This window comes from Hippoglossus hippoglossus, chromosome 12 (genome assembly GCF_009819705.1).
Source record: "Hippoglossus hippoglossus isolate fHipHip1 chromosome 12, fHipHip1.pri, whole genome shotgun sequence".
Classification (NCBI taxonomy): domain Eukaryota; kingdom Metazoa; phylum Chordata; class Actinopteri; order Pleuronectiformes; family Pleuronectidae; genus Hippoglossus; species Hippoglossus hippoglossus.
The window spans coordinates 14137961-14153820 of NC_047162.1; the positions used below are offsets into that span (position 1 = coordinate 14137961).

At 40.8% G+C, this 15860-nt stretch overlaps 3 protein-coding genes across 19 annotated transcripts in view; all 3 read left to right on the plus strand.

The window, feature by feature from the left end:
• The first annotated feature begins 1154 nt into the window (after nucleotides 1–1154).
• Nucleotides 1155–3619, plus strand: pus1 (pseudouridine synthase 1). The gene is made up of 6 exons (XM_034603038.1): nucleotides 1155–1510; nucleotides 1650–1876; nucleotides 1960–2097; nucleotides 2334–2436; nucleotides 2636–3336; nucleotides 3433–3619. The coding sequence occupies exons 1-6, from the start codon at nucleotides 1447–1449 to the stop codon at nucleotides 3463–3465; spliced, it is 1266 nt and encodes a 421-aa protein (XP_034458929.1). The 5' UTR covers nucleotides 1155–1446; the 3' UTR covers nucleotides 3466–3619.
• A 1115-nt stretch (nucleotides 3620–4734) lies between these two features.
• Nucleotides 4735–8936, plus strand: noc4l (nucleolar complex associated 4 homolog). The gene is made up of 15 exons (XM_034603043.1): nucleotides 4735–4945; nucleotides 5050–5170; nucleotides 5534–5640; nucleotides 6062–6169; nucleotides 6331–6480; nucleotides 6556–6658; nucleotides 6740–6774; nucleotides 6860–6910; nucleotides 7000–7111; nucleotides 7234–7294; nucleotides 7411–7521; nucleotides 7764–7927; nucleotides 8105–8187; nucleotides 8326–8439; nucleotides 8618–8936. The coding sequence occupies exons 1-15, from the start codon at nucleotides 4793–4795 to the stop codon at nucleotides 8735–8737; spliced, it is 1593 nt and encodes a 530-aa protein (XP_034458934.1). The 5' UTR covers nucleotides 4735–4792; the 3' UTR covers nucleotides 8738–8936.
• A 555-nt stretch (nucleotides 8937–9491) lies between these two features.
• LOC117771661 (RIMS-binding protein 2-like) overlaps nucleotides 9492–15860 on the plus strand; it is a 60917-nt gene continuing 54548 nt past the window's right edge. For 5 of the 17 annotated variants that reach the window (XM_034602301.1, XM_034602307.1, XM_034602303.1 and 2 more), the window contains exons 1-2: nucleotides 9801–10087; nucleotides 12847–12990. In XM_034602301.1, the coding sequence (XP_034458192.1) occupies nucleotides 12853–12990 (138 nt within the window). In that variant the 5' untranslated portion in view covers nucleotides 9801–10087; nucleotides 12847–12852. Of the gene's footprint in view, nucleotides 9646–9794; nucleotides 10088–12846; nucleotides 12991–15860 lie in introns of those variants that run through there. The other 12 variants (XM_034602289.1, XM_034602298.1, XM_034602292.1 and 9 more) reach the window with 6 other exon arrangements.

The following is a 15860-nucleotide window of genomic DNA, read 5'->3' on the forward strand; positions in this document are numbered from 1 at the left end:
CAGCATTGATTAGAGAAATGGGGATATGCCCTTCTGTGATATAAAGGATCGTGGCAACCAGAAGACTTTTCCCATAACAAGCCTATGTTTGGCTCTGGGTTTCCAGCAGAAAACTGGTTGATCACCTTATAAGGTGCTGTGAATAAAAAAAAAAGCTGGAGCACATTGTGAAGCCATCCCAGGATGAGAAGGTTAAAGGTTTAGCCTGTTGGCAACCAGTCGTCCTCCATGTTGTGGTGACCTTGAAGAAGACATAAACACCTCTGCGACAACACCTCAAAAATTTGACTTCAGAGTTTACCCTCATGCATGACAGTTACATGAGTCACATAATAATATGATGCAATGGCGGCTGACACAGTTTATGTGGTCTAAAATGGTGGTGAAAGGCATGTGCTCTGCATCATGTTTTTTTCTTTTTACATTTGAGTAACATGCTTCTTTACTTACAGTTCAGGTTGCCTGATCAACTCGTAAGAAGAGTTCAGGTAAAGTCTGGAATACGATGATTTGATCAAAGGTGACACCAACCTCTGGATTGGGTATGAGTTTATAACACTGTGAACTGAAGCCTAGATTATAGATATTAGTTAAAGCTTAGCTGATGTTTGAACCTGAAACTATTAACTGATTGTTCCTGAAATCCATCAGCAAAAGTCTTAGTAGTAAATTTCCCTTTGAATATAAAGCTATGCGGTCATAACAGAGATCAATCCACATTTTGATAACTTTGCATTTGAAACCGTATTATCCAAAGCAACTGCACGACTCTGTTTTTGTGATTTTGCTGCACTCACATGGACAAAAATGTTATTACATTGTAAACTTTTCTTTAAATGATCTGTAAATTGTTTTTGGCTGAATTTAGTTGAGCCTATTGTTTTTCTTAACTCCTTATTTCCTCTTAAATATAAAAACATTTAAAAAACAATATTATCACATAGTGGAATTACTTTTATAACATTAGTCCTGGGGATTAGCTGCTGTCCAGCTCTCACTATATACGAGATATAACAAAATAGATTCTGAAAGGTTTAAATGATTCATCTTTGGTGTTATAGTTGTGAAAATGTCCTTTTAAATCGGAAATAAAAATGAAATAAAAAAAATTGCCCCCATGTTTCTTTAAAAAACGTCTCTACAGTGACGTGAACGGAAACGAGAGCAGGCAGTTATCGTGAGATCTACACGCGGGGTCAAAGTTAACACATCCCTGTAGCGACCATGTGTATCCACCACTGTGTACAACGCGTTATTCGTAAATATTTATAAATACGGTCCCTAGACTTGAAGCGTAAAGACGGACTTTACGTGTTCGGTGAATTACATGAGTCGTACGCAAATCAATTCAGCGTGAATATCCTGCGCTGCTTCGCTCGCTTCATCTGAAACTCCAGCTCTCACCGTGTAGCAGCAGGTTTCCTGATGATGGCTTGACAACGTGACATGTTTACAGTCCGACCCGCGTTCAGTGCCTTAGTTAAACACTCACAGACGATACAGACAAGAGGTGAGTCCACAAGAAAACCATTTATATCATCTTCTCCATTCTCTCTTTACATATGTCAGTTCGATTTGGGCACAATGTCTTTGCAGACCTAGATGCTTTGTCTGTACGTCCATGTAACAGAGAGCTGTTTTCTCTACAGGTGGCTTTTATAATCTCTGCTGCACGATGACTGAATCACCAAAAGACGAAAACACAGCCAAGCTGCTGAAAAGAGCCAACGAGGAAAATGAAGACTCGTCTGAGAGGCTACAGGCTGCAAAGAGATTGAAAACAGAGGGGGAGCAGGCTGAAGACGAGAAGAAATATCCTAAAAAGAAAGTGGTGCTTCTCTTGGCCTACTCTGGAAAGGGCTATTATGGCATGCAGGTACACACTCCGGCTCTAGATGTCATTTATAAGAGCTTTATTTCCTTACGTGTGGCTAAACGTCAGAGTTTTCTGTGTTTCAGAGGAATCCTGGAACCGCTGAGTTCAAGACCATTGAAGGGGATCTGGTCACCGCTCTTGTTAAATCTGGCTGCATTCCTGAAAACCACGGTGATGACATGAAGAAGATGTCTTTCCAAAGATGTGCCAGAACTGATAAGGTTATTAAATTATTATATAATACGTTTTTATTTTGTTGTTCATGGTAGCAACTTTTCAGCTGTGATCTGAATCATGCTGCCTCACTGTCCATTTGTCATTTTCAAGTATACTGCAATGAGACTAACCATTAAATGTTAAATACACTGTTTTAATAAAGCATGTCTGCATACATCATCAGTACGGTTACCTCATCTTGACAAAGGATGTTGGTGTTTATTTCTTTGAACTGGCTCAGGGTGTGTCCGCTGCCGGCCAAGTTGTGTCGCTAAAGCTGCGGCTGATGGACGACGTGATTGAAAAAATCAACGAGAATCTGGCAAAGCAGATCAGAGTTCTAGGTGAGACATCGGTTCCACTTATTTCTTCGTAGTTGCTGAATTTCATATTTTGAATATAATTGTGAAATGTCCACATTATGAATGCTGAAGGACATAATCTGTGTGTGAAATTAAGTCGAGGTGTTACTCAAAATCCACTTCATTTGGTTTGAGTTTGGCTGTTGGCATTGACATTTGTTTTTTTCAATTGCCCCCACAGGTCTTAAACGGGTGACCCAGGGTTTCAATTCCAAAAACAACTGTGATGGTCGTACTTACTTCTACATGCTTCCAACTGTGGCCTTTGCCCCGAAAGACTCTGACACAGGGAACACAGCAGCCTTTCGCCTAGAACCAGGGAAAATTCAGACGGTGAACCGTCTGTTTGCTCTGTACAAAGGCACCCACAACTTCCACAACTTCACCTCCCAGAAGGCTCCTAGCGACCCCAGCGCTCGCCGCTACATCACAGAGATGACCTGCGGGGAGCCGTTCATCCGCAGCGACTCAGAGTTCGCAGTGATCACTGTGCGAGGCCAGAGCTTTATGATGCACCAAATCCGCAAGATGATCGGCCTGGTGATTGCGATAATAAAGGGCTACGTGAATGAGGAGGTGATAGAGCGGAGCTGGGGACAGGAGAAGGTGGATGTGCCCAAAGCTCCCGGACTGGGGCTGGTGCTAGAGAAGGTTCACTTTGACCGCTACAACAAACGCTTCGGAGGGGACGGGCTGCACGAGTGCTTAGAATGGGACCGCGAGGAGGAGCTAATCAAGGCTTTTAAGGAGGCTCACATCTACCCCACCATTGTTGAGACGGAGGGTCAGGAGGGCTCCATGGTCAACTGGATGGCCACACTTCCTATCCACGACTTTGACGGGACGGCTAGTGGAGCTCAAGACACTAAGGACCAGAAACAGGTACCTAAGAAACAACTTGTATTTAAAAAAACTCATGTTTGACATTAAATTTCTTTTGAAACATATTCAAATTGATGGTTTCCTCTTTTTCCTCAGGACAATGCAGATGAAGAAAATGACACAGATTAGGTCACGCCTGCTGAAAGAATCATGGAAATATAATTTTTTCGTTTGCTGAACTTTAGTTTTATTTTGGTCGAAAAGTCCATCTTCCAAGACTGGTGTTTTTTTAGTGGGTTTAAATCTATCTTTTACAAATGTTATTAAACATATAAAAACCTGATAATGAGACTCTCTGTTCTTTATTCTAGTGATTGTTCTTCATTGATAATGTCATTTTCAAACCAATGCGAATGCCTGTATAATTTGTTCAATGATGGCCCCTGCAAAGCATTTTCATGAAAACAACAGGATGGGCTTTGTCAGTCAGTAAATGCAAGAGTTGTCGCTGCCCAAGTAGTTTTTACAGTTTACCAAGTATAAGTATAGGTTTGGATTTGAACGAGCCTTTTTCAGTGTGAGCTGACCAAATCAAACTGGTGTCAGTCTTATATAAATTCCTATGAACTGATTGATGATGTGTGATAGTAGGCACATAGGCCACTTCTGTATTTTTTCTTGTCAGATACCAAACATTTAATCCAATGAAAAATCTAGCAAGAATTTTTTCATGGCCATTTTCTTTTAAGTTGTATTGTCAGCTCAGCTTAAATTTTTTTAATTGTATGTGTCAATAATGTGTCATTTGGATGGATGATGAAAAATAGAGTCAACATGGTCAGGATATGTACAAAAAACCACAAGCTTTTGTGTCAATGAATGAGAAGATTGTCTTTTACAATTTCAAGTGAAGAGACAGAATCTAGTTTAGCCATGGATGGATTACTGAACACATTTACCATGAACAGGCTCATGAGGTCACAGGACTAGAGCCCCTGTAAATCTTTTATTTACAGGGGTTAATAAAAGGTCAATAAACACTCATTCTCTCATAATCTGTCCATGGTATGTTTACTTAAAATTCATTTTATGATTTCAAAGTAATTGTGTTGATGGAACTCAATGAAGACTGTAGATAAATGATGCTTCAGAACAGAGCTGTGCCCCAAATTCATCACAGGGATGCGGAGGTTGTGACATGAGCTGAACCTTCGCCCTCCAGTCACTAGGAGGCGATACAACATATATATGGTTTGCATTAATGTCGCATTCAAAACATCACAAAGTGTAGTAAATTATGGTTCCCATCGATCGCTGATACTACCGTAATATAAATAGAGTGTGGCAAAATAAAAACATCAAGCATTTATGTACAACATGATGAAACGTTTTTAAACTACGAGTTTGAATTAAAAACAACACGTATAAATTGCGTGCCAGTAACTGTTTCCACGTGTAGTGGTGGGTTGTATCCTATTCTTGAGCTGTGACGTGAACGCAGCACAAGCGAGTAAACATGGCGCCGACCAAAAAGCGCAACGTGAGTTATTTAAAAGCAACAGAACCACGTGTAAAAACTGCTAAAATCCAGCTGGACAGCAAAGTCGAGCAAATACTGGAGAGCAGGAAACACGCGAACGATGTTTTTGACCTTCTGGAGTTTCTTCAGGTAAATATACTCGTCTGTTGGAGGAACACAGCGGAAAACACGCTGGTTAACGTCACAGCAGCTTGTAGCTCCTGAGGTAACCGTGAGTTATTCTGTGTTCGCAGTCCGAGAAAGAGAAAGATGTCATCAGTGCTGTCGGTTCCTGCAGTAAACTGTTCTGCACCTTGTTGGAGAGGAAGGACCTGTTCATGGGGAAGCTGCCCGGAGAAGAGCAGGCGCTGAGTGGTGAGTCTGAGCTGGGTATTCTTGGTTATGAACCCCTATCACTAGATACATGAGAGCAACACTGCTGAACCCACAGTTCACGAGACTGCTGGGATATCACCTGCAACTGTAGCTGAAGTTATGAGTTTATATGACAAGAGAAGATCTGACATAAACTTGTCTACTCCTCTGGGTTTCACCTGCCTGGACATCAGACAAGGACATTTCTATCCAAACCACAACAGTAAAAGGTGTATTCTGACCTGCCTGTTGCTGTAACCACTGAATTTCCCTGGTGTGTGGATCAATAAAGTCTTATCTTATCATATTTCATCTTTAATTCTTTCATATCACATGCTCATTCATGTTTCCTGTCTTTTCCAGGAGGTTATAGTCCCGAGGAGAAGTACCGCATCTTCATGAGACACCGATACAACAGTTGCGTGGAGATCCTGCTCGAACATCTCAGCCACGAAGCTCACAGCGTCAAGGTGAGATGACTGATAACAGAAGGAAGATGCACAGAATAACTAACCTTCCCTCACAGGAAGTAGAAGCAATGTGATGTGTTATATTGTGATAGGTATTGATTTTGTTTTATGGCCCATCCCCGGTAGTACACACAAGTAATTTAATGCAACATGCAGTAGCTGCTACTTTTTATGCCAACTTCCGGGTGACTTAAGGATCTTCTTGAGTCATCACCATCTTTTTCAAATGAAAAAAATAATTAATTATTCACCTCAAGTAGGTTTATTATTCCTCCAAAGTATTGTAATAGTATAGATTAGATTCTTGGCTTTTAATCTATTTATTGCCATGACACACAAGTCAAGTCTTGTTACCAATTAATTTACAATGTTGCATTTAGGAATGTGGTTAAACCTTACACAATTAAAATGGTTATTTTAGGAGACTGCCCTGTGCTGCCTGATGAAGTTCGCTGCAGGAGAAGGACAACATCCTCTGGAGGACCTGGACTGGAGTGAACATTACAGCTTCCCGAGAGAACTCATCCAGGTTGGATAATATGTCAAACAACCCTCAGTACTAGAAGACATGAAAAATGATATCTAATATTTTGATTATGATATATTTATTAGTTCATTTGTGTTTTCAATATTGTTTTTGACTGTTGTCACAGGCGTATTCTGACATTTCTGTTTTCTTTCATGGTTCAGACAGTGATTGACAGACTGCTGTCCAAAACTGCAGACAACTCCCTGCTGATCTCCAGGTTCCAGGAATTCATTGAGATGGAGGACGTACGTTATTACGCCATGAGCTCCATTCGTGACTGTGTGGGGAAAGTCATGGACAAAAACAAAGGGGTAGGAGAACTCTGCACGCCTGTTTATTGTCATCACATCGAATATGCTGAGTCTTACTTGTCTTGTTCCTCTAAGGCCTTGATGCCCGTTTTCCAGAACAACGCGTTCACCCTCATGTCCAACATCAGCATTCCGAGCAAGGAGTCCGAGCTCACCAACTTTATGGTCAAACAGGAAGGTCAGCAACTGTTTTCACTTTGAAATAATGTCCTTGTTTAAACAAAAGTTATTATTGTTATTAATTATTATTTGCTTTCAGCTAAGCATGAAGACTGGAAAGCTGCCAAACTCAATGTAAGTCCATTTTAAAAATCTGACCTTCACATTTCTGTTCGTGACGTAAATGTCACTGAATACAATTTTCAACATTTCGTTACAGGAGCAGAAGCGCGTGTTTGAGAGGATGTGGCTCGGCTTTCTCAAGTACAAGGTAAATATCTAAACTGCTCAGTTATAATTATTTTGTTCTTTGTACACACCTATGACGCTGTTGGTTAATTCCTCATTTCTGATTTGCAGTTGCCGAGCAGCATGTACAAAAACATCTTGGTGATCCTCCATGACTCCATCTTGCCCCACATGAGTAAACCCACGCTGATGATTGACTTCTTGACTGCTGCCTATGACGTCGGTAAGTTGTGCACGTGGATTAATAATGACAATGATTACTACTAAAGGCATTTTTCACACCTGGTCTAAAGGATGTAATATTTGATCAACATATAATGACATGTTTTTATATCTTCATTGAAGGTGGAGCTATCAGCCTGTTGGCCCTCAATGGCCTTTTTGTCCTCATACATCAACACAACCTGTGAGTATTATGCCAAATTAATTAACTGCAATAATAAGTAGAAGCAAATCTGACCATAAAGACCAAAATGTTTTTACATAAACACTAAATGATGTGTCTGTGTTTCTTTTTTTCAGGGATTATCCTGATTTCTACAAGAAGTTGTATAATCTGCTTGAGCCCTCTATTTTCCATGTGAAGTACAGAGCGCGTTTTTTCTACCTAATCAACCTCTTCCTTAGCTCCAGGTAAGATCACTCACTCAGTCTATCTTGTTAAAGCTGTTTGCATCTGTGCTTAGTAAGTAAACTGAATGCTTGCCAAGTGAGATTACAGCAACAATCACTCAGTAGAATTTGTTCTTGTGATCCAAACTGACTGTTTTAAATAACTTCATAATTTGCTCTCGACGGTTTAAGATAAGGGACATTTTAAAATTCATCAAGCACCTGTACAGTATTAACTTATGAGTGTGTGTACTTGCCTGCAGTCACTTACCAGTGTATCTAGTGGCAGCCTTTGCCAAGCGCCTGGCCCGTTTGGCTCTCACTGCACCACCTGCAGCCCTCCTCATCGTGCTGCCCTTCATCTACAACCTGATCCGTCGCCACCCGTCTTGCAGAGTCCTGATTCACAAGCCCAACACAGAGGATGGTGGGTGTCAGCCTCTCACTTTGTGATTTGGATTTTATCTGTCTACTAAACTGTCGGGTTTAGATGTTTAGACGCTCAATGTATTTGTTAAAATGTAACTTTAATGTACTGTCCAATCTTCTTCTATGAACCAAGACGCATTTTAGGATATATGTATGTTTCTATTCATAATGACAGAAACTCCGGAGGACCCTTATCTAATGGATGAAGAGGACCCTGCTCAGTGCTGTGCCTTAGAGAGCAGCTTGTGGGAAATTAAGGTGTGTATGTGGTGCTTTAGGATTCACACATTAATCATCCATGACACTCACTGCAACTTGCTTGTTACTGGCCACAGTTTTTCTAAGTCGTAATCTGGTTTACAGAAGTTTTTTTTTTTCTTCTCTGCTTTTCTACAGACTTTGCAGAAGCATTACCATCCTGACGTGTCCAAAGCTGCCTTGTTGATCAACACACCCCTTTCAGGAAAAGAGGAGGACATCAGCGATGTGCTGGAGTTGACAGCGTTTGAGGTGATGTGACACTTCTACGTTTGTTTCTGTAGTTGAGCTGTTTTGTTAACAGTTGCACAATAGTCTCTCTTAGTACATACAAACAAAATGGAAGTTCACTCATCTAATGATGTGAATATTAATCTTAAACTTATGTCATCTGAGTAGCTAGAATAATGTCTTGTTTTCTCATCCGCAGCTGATGGAGAGAGACCTGAAGCCGACCCAGACCAAGACTGTCCCACTGGAGTTTGAAACTGCCTCACAGTTACTACAAGGAGGAGGAGATGTGTTAGGGCAGCATTTCTGTCTGATTTAAAGAGCTTATATTTACAGTGTAGTATCACAGTTTGGACTCAACTATAAATCTGGACACAGTCCCCTTCAGAAATCATCCCGTTTATGCCCTTTTGAGAGCAGTGACCGGTGAGAAGACAAACTGAAGTGTGTCTGATCCATGACCCCTAATATCCGAAATGTTTGACTGTTTTACATGAATAAAAACCTTTTTCAAAGCTCATTGTTGTCATAAATGAATCGCACAGTCCATAATGAGCAGATTGAAGCCTATTCAATGCTGTGGCTCCACGGTGTTTCTTTCTGGTTTATTGTTTTGTGACACATTCATGACACATTCCCTGTCAGTCTCTGCTCAGGCAGCAGCAACAACAACAGCAGCCTGTTCAGCTAAAAAAAAACTAAACTCAAATACTAACACATTTGATGAGATAAAGGAAGAGTTGGACTTCTGATTAGACAGTGTACAAGAAATATGATTTGAAATGAATATGTAGTGTTTATGTAAAATTTGAAAAGCTAATCAGATTTGAAGTGAATATATAGTGTAGGCTATTTATATTAAATGATTAAAATAGATACATAATTAAATGTATATCAAATAGTAAAAGCTAATCTAATTTGAAATGAATATATAATGTACTGTATGCATATCAAATCCTAATAGCTCCTCCCACCACGAGTGCAACATCTAAATAAGGAAGTCAGGAGACCGTTTGCGCATGCGCACTTCTCAGAGGAGCTAATTGGACACAGTGGAAACACCTGTGCTGCTTCCGTGTGGCGCCACTTTAAGTTTTAGTTTCGTGATAAAGTTTAATTTGACTAACTATGGACGTTAGATTATCTGAAGGTATCAGAGTTAGAAGAACTCATGGAGAATCTCCACACCGTGAAGACACCACTTCTCTCCTCCCACCATGATCTCAGGTGAGAGTTTGGTTGAGGCTCACACGCTCTTTTTTAAATTTTCCGTCCCCTCGTGTGCAGTTCACATTCCATCCTCTCGCTAAATGACCATATGGCCACACAGCAGGCGGCCCCGTGAGAGCAGGAGGAAATAAATCGGAATCACTGCTTTGTAAAAAAGAGCAAAGTCATAGCAGGGAGAAGCTGTCCAGTTAAATCCAGACCGACGAGGAGCGACGCACATTTGAAGCCATGGAAGCCAGAGAGGCTGCAGCTCCGCTCAGCTGTTTGTAACACTATGAGTTATAGTCTATTTTCTTTTTTTAATATTGATGTAGGGTTATTTTTAGTATCACAGATGGAGAGATGGCACCAGACTCTGCCAAAACTGTGAAGGTGAGGATGCTGTGGAAGAGAGGATCACTGTGATGAGCAGAGGAGCTGACAAACATCACTTAGACAGGTAATCACCTTTTTAATTATTTTGCATGACAAGATACTCCAACCATTACATCTTAAGATATACCTCTCCCTCCAAAACTGCAGTTCTTCAAAGTTTTCTGTACACTTGCTGAAACTTGTCCACAATGTGTTCTATGTGTTAAGGAAATATTTGTTTTTGGTCAAGTTTGTTAATTTAGGTCTATTATTTTTCAACCCAGGATGATGGAACATAGTTAACCCAGAGGAAGATCTAAGTCCACCACATTGTTAAAATACGGAGTCCCCTTTTCTTTATTGCAGTTTATTGGATCCGAGGTTGAGTTGAGGTGAATTAATAGTCTCCGCATCTGCCAGCCCGCTTGGGTCTGCATGAGTTCGCTATGGTCCTCGTCATGTAATTGTTGACATCCACAGCTTTCACTCAAAACCCTGCGCTCACACTCAAATAGCCCCTGCTTGTGCTTAGATTTGCTCTGCTTGTTCTCACACTATGGGCTTTCACTCAGATGTTTTGTTGCTTGGAGAGATTTCCTGCACTTCAGCTCCAGCTCTTCTCCTCACACTCACTGCTTCTCTGTGCATGTGAAACATCTTTCTCTCGGATTTCTCCGAAACGTGATATCGGTACATCCTGCCCTCAAACCACGCTCTTGAACAAAGATGGGACGGAAAAGGAACATAATACTTCTGCTTAAACTTAATTCCTCCATCCTGCAAGATTTCCCTCACATCATGAATCTCTTTACTCCAAATGGAGTTTGGTGCAGGGATCCAAAACCACTCACATCTGCCACTGAGTATATCATTTAGTGCAAGCTCTTTTTATTTTGTGGAACATTTTATAATTTGTTTAAAAATAATGATGCCATTAGTGGACTCCACTTGTCCCTGTGCCATGTAAAATGATATCGCTCTTTAATTAGCTACGACTAATTAGAGCTCAAGTGCAAATAGTTCAACAATAAAGAGACGTTTGCTCAGAGTCAAGCTGAGTCGACTACGCTGGGGTCACAGCAGTAATCTGCTGATGTCTTCTTCAGAGGGAGATGACAAACTAAAACAAAGCAGCCATATTGTGACATTAATCACAGTAATGGATTGATAGATTAATTAATAGGTAGATGGCAAATAAGAGAACCCATTCAGGCCTGGATAATGACGTAGGCACGGCTCTCTCCGCTCACTTTGATAAATCTGTGAGCGAGGCAGAGAGAGGGAGCTTTGGCCGCTCTGCAGGTTCACGAAGGTCTTGGCAGGACGGGACATTTCTGCATAAATCCACAGGACTCCCCGAGTTTTGTTGTTGTGTCTGTCTTCCTCCTCCACAGTCCCCTGCGAGGAAATAGAAGCTGTCCAAGGTGAGTCAGCACGGAGAAGCTGCCTGAGCATTTGGCTGAGGCTCAAAGAGAGGAAGGACACGAAGGATGATTGATTTCATATTTTTATTCTGCTACTAATGAGGACAAAGCAAATCACTCTTATTCCTTTTGTCCATTAATTATTGATATTTTGTTGCTGATAGTCGACAAATCTCAGCTCAGTTTACGCTTTATTATACATATTATTTTATTTTAAAAGAACTGCTTGAGTATAAAAGAGAAGACACATGACTGAAATCAGCTGCTGAGTATTTATTATGATGCAGCGGTGGAGTCGGATGAGTCAAATCTCTTGAACTACAAGCAGCATTAACCTTCTTAACCGTGTGTGTAACTTGTGCATAGTTACTGTGAATCTCTGTGTGTGTGTGTGTGTGTGTGTGTGTGTGTGTGTGTGTGTGTGTGTGCGTGTGCGCGCAAAGGTACAAACAGGTCAACATAGATGGGGTGGGGATTTGAGGACTGATAAAAGCTGATGTTTTTTCCACGCTTCCCTCCCCTGTCATTATTTTGTTGTGACACAGTAATCCTCTCTTATGTAACTGAGTGGAGCTCACTCGCCCTCTCTGTGATCACACGCATACACACAGGGGCACATATATGAACTTATTAATCATCCCACTCTGCACCTGCCAATACATGAAGGTGATGTGATAAAGGGCAGAAAAGTGATTTTACTCAACTAGATGTGGCCGATTTTTGTCATAGTAATGAAGTTAAAAGCAACAAGCAAACTATGAGACTTTTAATGACAAGTCAACAGTAAGTATCAAAGAGCCACATTTGTTAGTTCTGTGAATGACAATATCCCACTCATTCTTCTTTCATTCAGTTATTGCCACATTTAATTTCTTTTGTAAGTGCAGTTCCATTTTTCTGTTGTATTGAAATCTGTTGTCATTTTAGAATTTGGAAGGTTGGCAACAATGGAATGAGATTAAATGTCTCATTTGAATGAAAACAAATCTTTTATTGTAATTTGATTGAACAAACAACTGAAGGAATTGACAATTGGTGGAAGGATGCAGTCTGGTTCAGGGAAGAATTGAATACATTTTGTTATGGATCAAAGAATTTATTTTTTGTTCAAGGTTTTTTTTTCATTCTCCAAGTATTTGCACAGTGCAGTAGTTTTGCAAAATTAAAATTTAATGAATGCATGAATATTAAATAGAAACAAACTGTTTTACCTCAGAAGTATTGCAATTTTTTAAAACGCATTTTAACGTCTAAATACTGGGTGTAATGAATATGTATTAATTGTACATTCGGTTTGTTTTGTTTTTACGTATGTCCGTGGTTAATTAAGTGCACGGTTTGTGTGTGGAGGTGTGAGGAGAGTGTGAAGTTTGCAGTGTGGCCTCAGTGTGTGTAATGTCTGGTTGTGTGGGTTTTGCAGGTGATAATGCGGGATCACACGTCTGGTGCTAATGTGGAGGAGCTGCTGAGACAGTCTCAGATGGAGCTGCAGTGGATCCAGAGACAGCTGGCCATGATCGCTGCCAGAAACGTACACCATCATCACCTGCACAGCAAGGCCAAGGTACTGTGGTACCACACACTGCAGGCCTGTGTTACTACTACTGCTACTACTGCTAAGTCTAATTCAGAAACATTTTACATAATGGGTGAGCTTGTAAAATGAAGCGTAGCATTGAGTCAGAAGCTGAACGTAAGCTGTGTATTGGCTGCATCAGTGATTCATAAGCTTAAATACATGGTTGATAACCGATTAGATATTAATCTAAGGCAGAAGGCCTTTAATGGTAAATACCACCTCATATTCCATTTGAGCAATCTGTCAGTTACATTTAAAATATGAACCATTTATAATCATGTCCACTGTGTATGGGTTTGTGTTCCTACAATCCTGAAACTAACATAAAACTGATGTGCTGTTGCTGCAAGGAGGGAATCTGGGGATTCAAACTTATGAATTGTACTCAGAAAGAAAGTAACATCTGCTTGGTCTAATCTGATTTTCATTACACATCATTGTGACGTAACATGAGAGAACTCTTTTTAGAGATATGCGCTGTTCTCCACAGTTTGTCTCTCCATTATATCACAGAACTTGAGTCATGCAATGCCCGGTATTGTGTGATGTGCATTTTTTTTTTATTACATACATCAAACCTGTATGAATCATAAAAATAAGAGCTACATAAATTCTAGCATTACTAGAAAGAACTTAAACATTTTCTATAGCACGGGTGACAATGATCTTATGTTTAATTGCATTGCTGGAAAAGTCTCTTCTGGATTTGTTTTGTGGACAATCATCAGTGTTATTGGTGAATGTTGTTTAATCTCATTCCAGCTGTGCACAGTGGTTAAGTTTTGTGTGTAAACACAAATCCATTGTTTTCAATCATCTGTTACCTTACCTGACCCTAACAAATGTTCACCTGCCTGCTGTTTTTAACTCTTCCTGTGATGCCAGGTTTTTGGGAGCTTTGATGAAAACTAAAACATTGTTTCCCGATTTAGTTTGGTTGCCCCGAACTAAGCATTGAATTCTACTTGTAAAGTAGTAAATAATATGCGTAAATAGGCTGTACATCCATGCAAATTTAAGAAAAATTTGAAAAAATTGGCCCATATTTTACACTGAAATAAGAAACAACTGTTTTTTAATTTGACCAATTTTGTGTTTATAACTAAATTAAATATAATAATGTAATATCAAAACCAGGTGTCTTTACAATCAACCAATGACACCGTCACAAGCCTTTTGCAAATATGACCAGGAGAGGACAGCATCCTTCAATTCCACCGCGTTGAGAACGAGACTAGGCCGTGATGTGGCTCAAAGCTAACGGCTTGTTTAAATAGTTAAATGACTCTTTGCCTTCAGCTATTTGCATATTTAAAGGGGTCACTGCATATTTCTGCCCAATCCAGTTTGCATCTGCTCCTGAACAGCGATCTCACAGGGCTTCATATCATGCCTGGAAACCAATTCACTGAGAGTAATGCATCTACCGTAAGGATGGGAACAGACAGTGAGCGAGCGTTGCTAGGGAACAGAGTGGAACAGAGCGTGTGTTCTGCTTTCCTCTCCTCGCTCTCCCCACACTTAGTGTCTCTCTCTTTCTGTCCTCTCCTCCGTCCTGTGCCCCCGTCCCAGTGTTTAACGGAGAGCGGCGACTGACGGGACGCACTGAGCCACTGCTGCTGATGTAACCTCACTAAAACTACCGCACTGATTTAATTTGAGTCCCCTGATCTGGGATTTAGAGAAGGTGAAGAGAGCAAAGGGATGCTTGTACGCGAAGCCTGTCCAGGAACATGATGGCGTGGATTTGATTTCATGCCAGTGGAAAGTTAAATTACAAGTCGTGATGCGAGGGAGAAGCAAACGACTGAAATTTAGTGAGAGATAAAGGAGATTTATATCTACAAATGTAAGATGGAGAGATGTATTGATCCCTGCTTCTGTCAGCAAAACAGAAAATCATTATCTCTGTCGGCGTAAGACACGGGGATGTTGAAACGTGCTCTGCTCTGCTTTGGGAATATATCCAGAGAGAAATCTTTCATCTATGATATGATTTGCACGTCATCACTCAACAGACTCTCACAGCCCGTTTAATTGAAAGCTATCACGTTTGCCTGTGTGCTTTTTTTTTTCTTTTTTTTTCTCCTTCCTGGATGTGTGACGTTTCTGGCCAGTCGAAAGGCCGTGCACACGTCTGCGTATGAGCGAGACAAAAATAAGGGAGGGGGTGAATTTAAAGCACGACTGGAGGCAGGAGAGAAGGCGTTAACACATTCAAGGATGGAACCGGGGGAAGTGTGTGAGAGTCACGTGAAGCCACTGTTGCTGTTTCTGCTCTCACTGTGAGGGTGAGACCTCCAGTCTGCTACAGCTGCGACCAGGCAAGCTGTTAAAGCTGCAGAGTGGAAACGCCGATTGCGACAGCACACATAGGCACGCATACGCTGGCGTACACGTACACACACACACACACACACACGGACGTGTTGCCTCCGCCTTCAATGCCAGCTTGTGATGTGACGTGAAGGGAGGAGAGTCATTTTGGGACAAAGTGGGTGCTGCCTTTAAGGTAGGGACATCGTTATTATTTGTATCAGCGAAAACGTTGTCCCACACCCTCTTTTTAAAAGAGATTTATGTAGCAGATTTTTTATGACTCAACAGACACCAATGCTGCATTTGATGCTACTGCAGCGGCTGTGATTCTCTATATGATTCATCTTGGGATACATGAAACAACATGTATTCACTGTTAGGAGCAGTGGCTGGTGAGTGACAGTGATTTTATTTCCCTCCTGAGTAGTTAAGTGTAAATTTATAGCGCTCTGTCTGAATCCCCCTCTATGTTAAATCGAACCCTTACACTGGACAGGCATCGTTTTATAAGCTAGGAAGGATTGATTTTATTTTGT

What these genes read in the sequence shown, in the direction of transcription:
- pus1 (XM_034603038.1), top strand. Translation starts at nt 1,447, where the DNA reads ATGTTTACAGTCCGACCCGCGTTCAGTGCCTTAGTTAAACACTCACAG. An exon ending in ACAGACGATACAGACAAGAG is followed by an intron (nt 1,511 to 1,649) that starts GTGAGTCCACAA and finishes TTTTCTCTACAG; the next exon opens with GTGGCTTTTATAATCTCTGC. An exon ending in GATGTGCCAGAACTGATAAG is followed by an intron (nt 2,098 to 2,333) that starts GTTATTAAATTA and finishes GAACTGGCTCAG; the next exon opens with GGTGTGTCCGCTGCCGGCCA.
- noc4l (XM_034603043.1), top strand. Translation starts at nt 4,793, where the DNA reads ATGGCGCCGACCAAAAAGCGCAACGTGAGTTATTTAAAAGCAACAGAA. An exon ending in CTTTATGGTCAAACAGGAAG is followed by an intron (nt 6,659 to 6,739) that starts GTCAGCAACTGT and finishes ATTTGCTTTCAG; the next exon opens with CTAAGCATGAAGACTGGAAA. An exon ending in CTCATACATCAACACAACCT is followed by an intron (nt 7,295 to 7,410) that starts GTGAGTATTATG and finishes TCTTTTTTTCAG; the next exon opens with GGATTATCCTGATTTCTACA.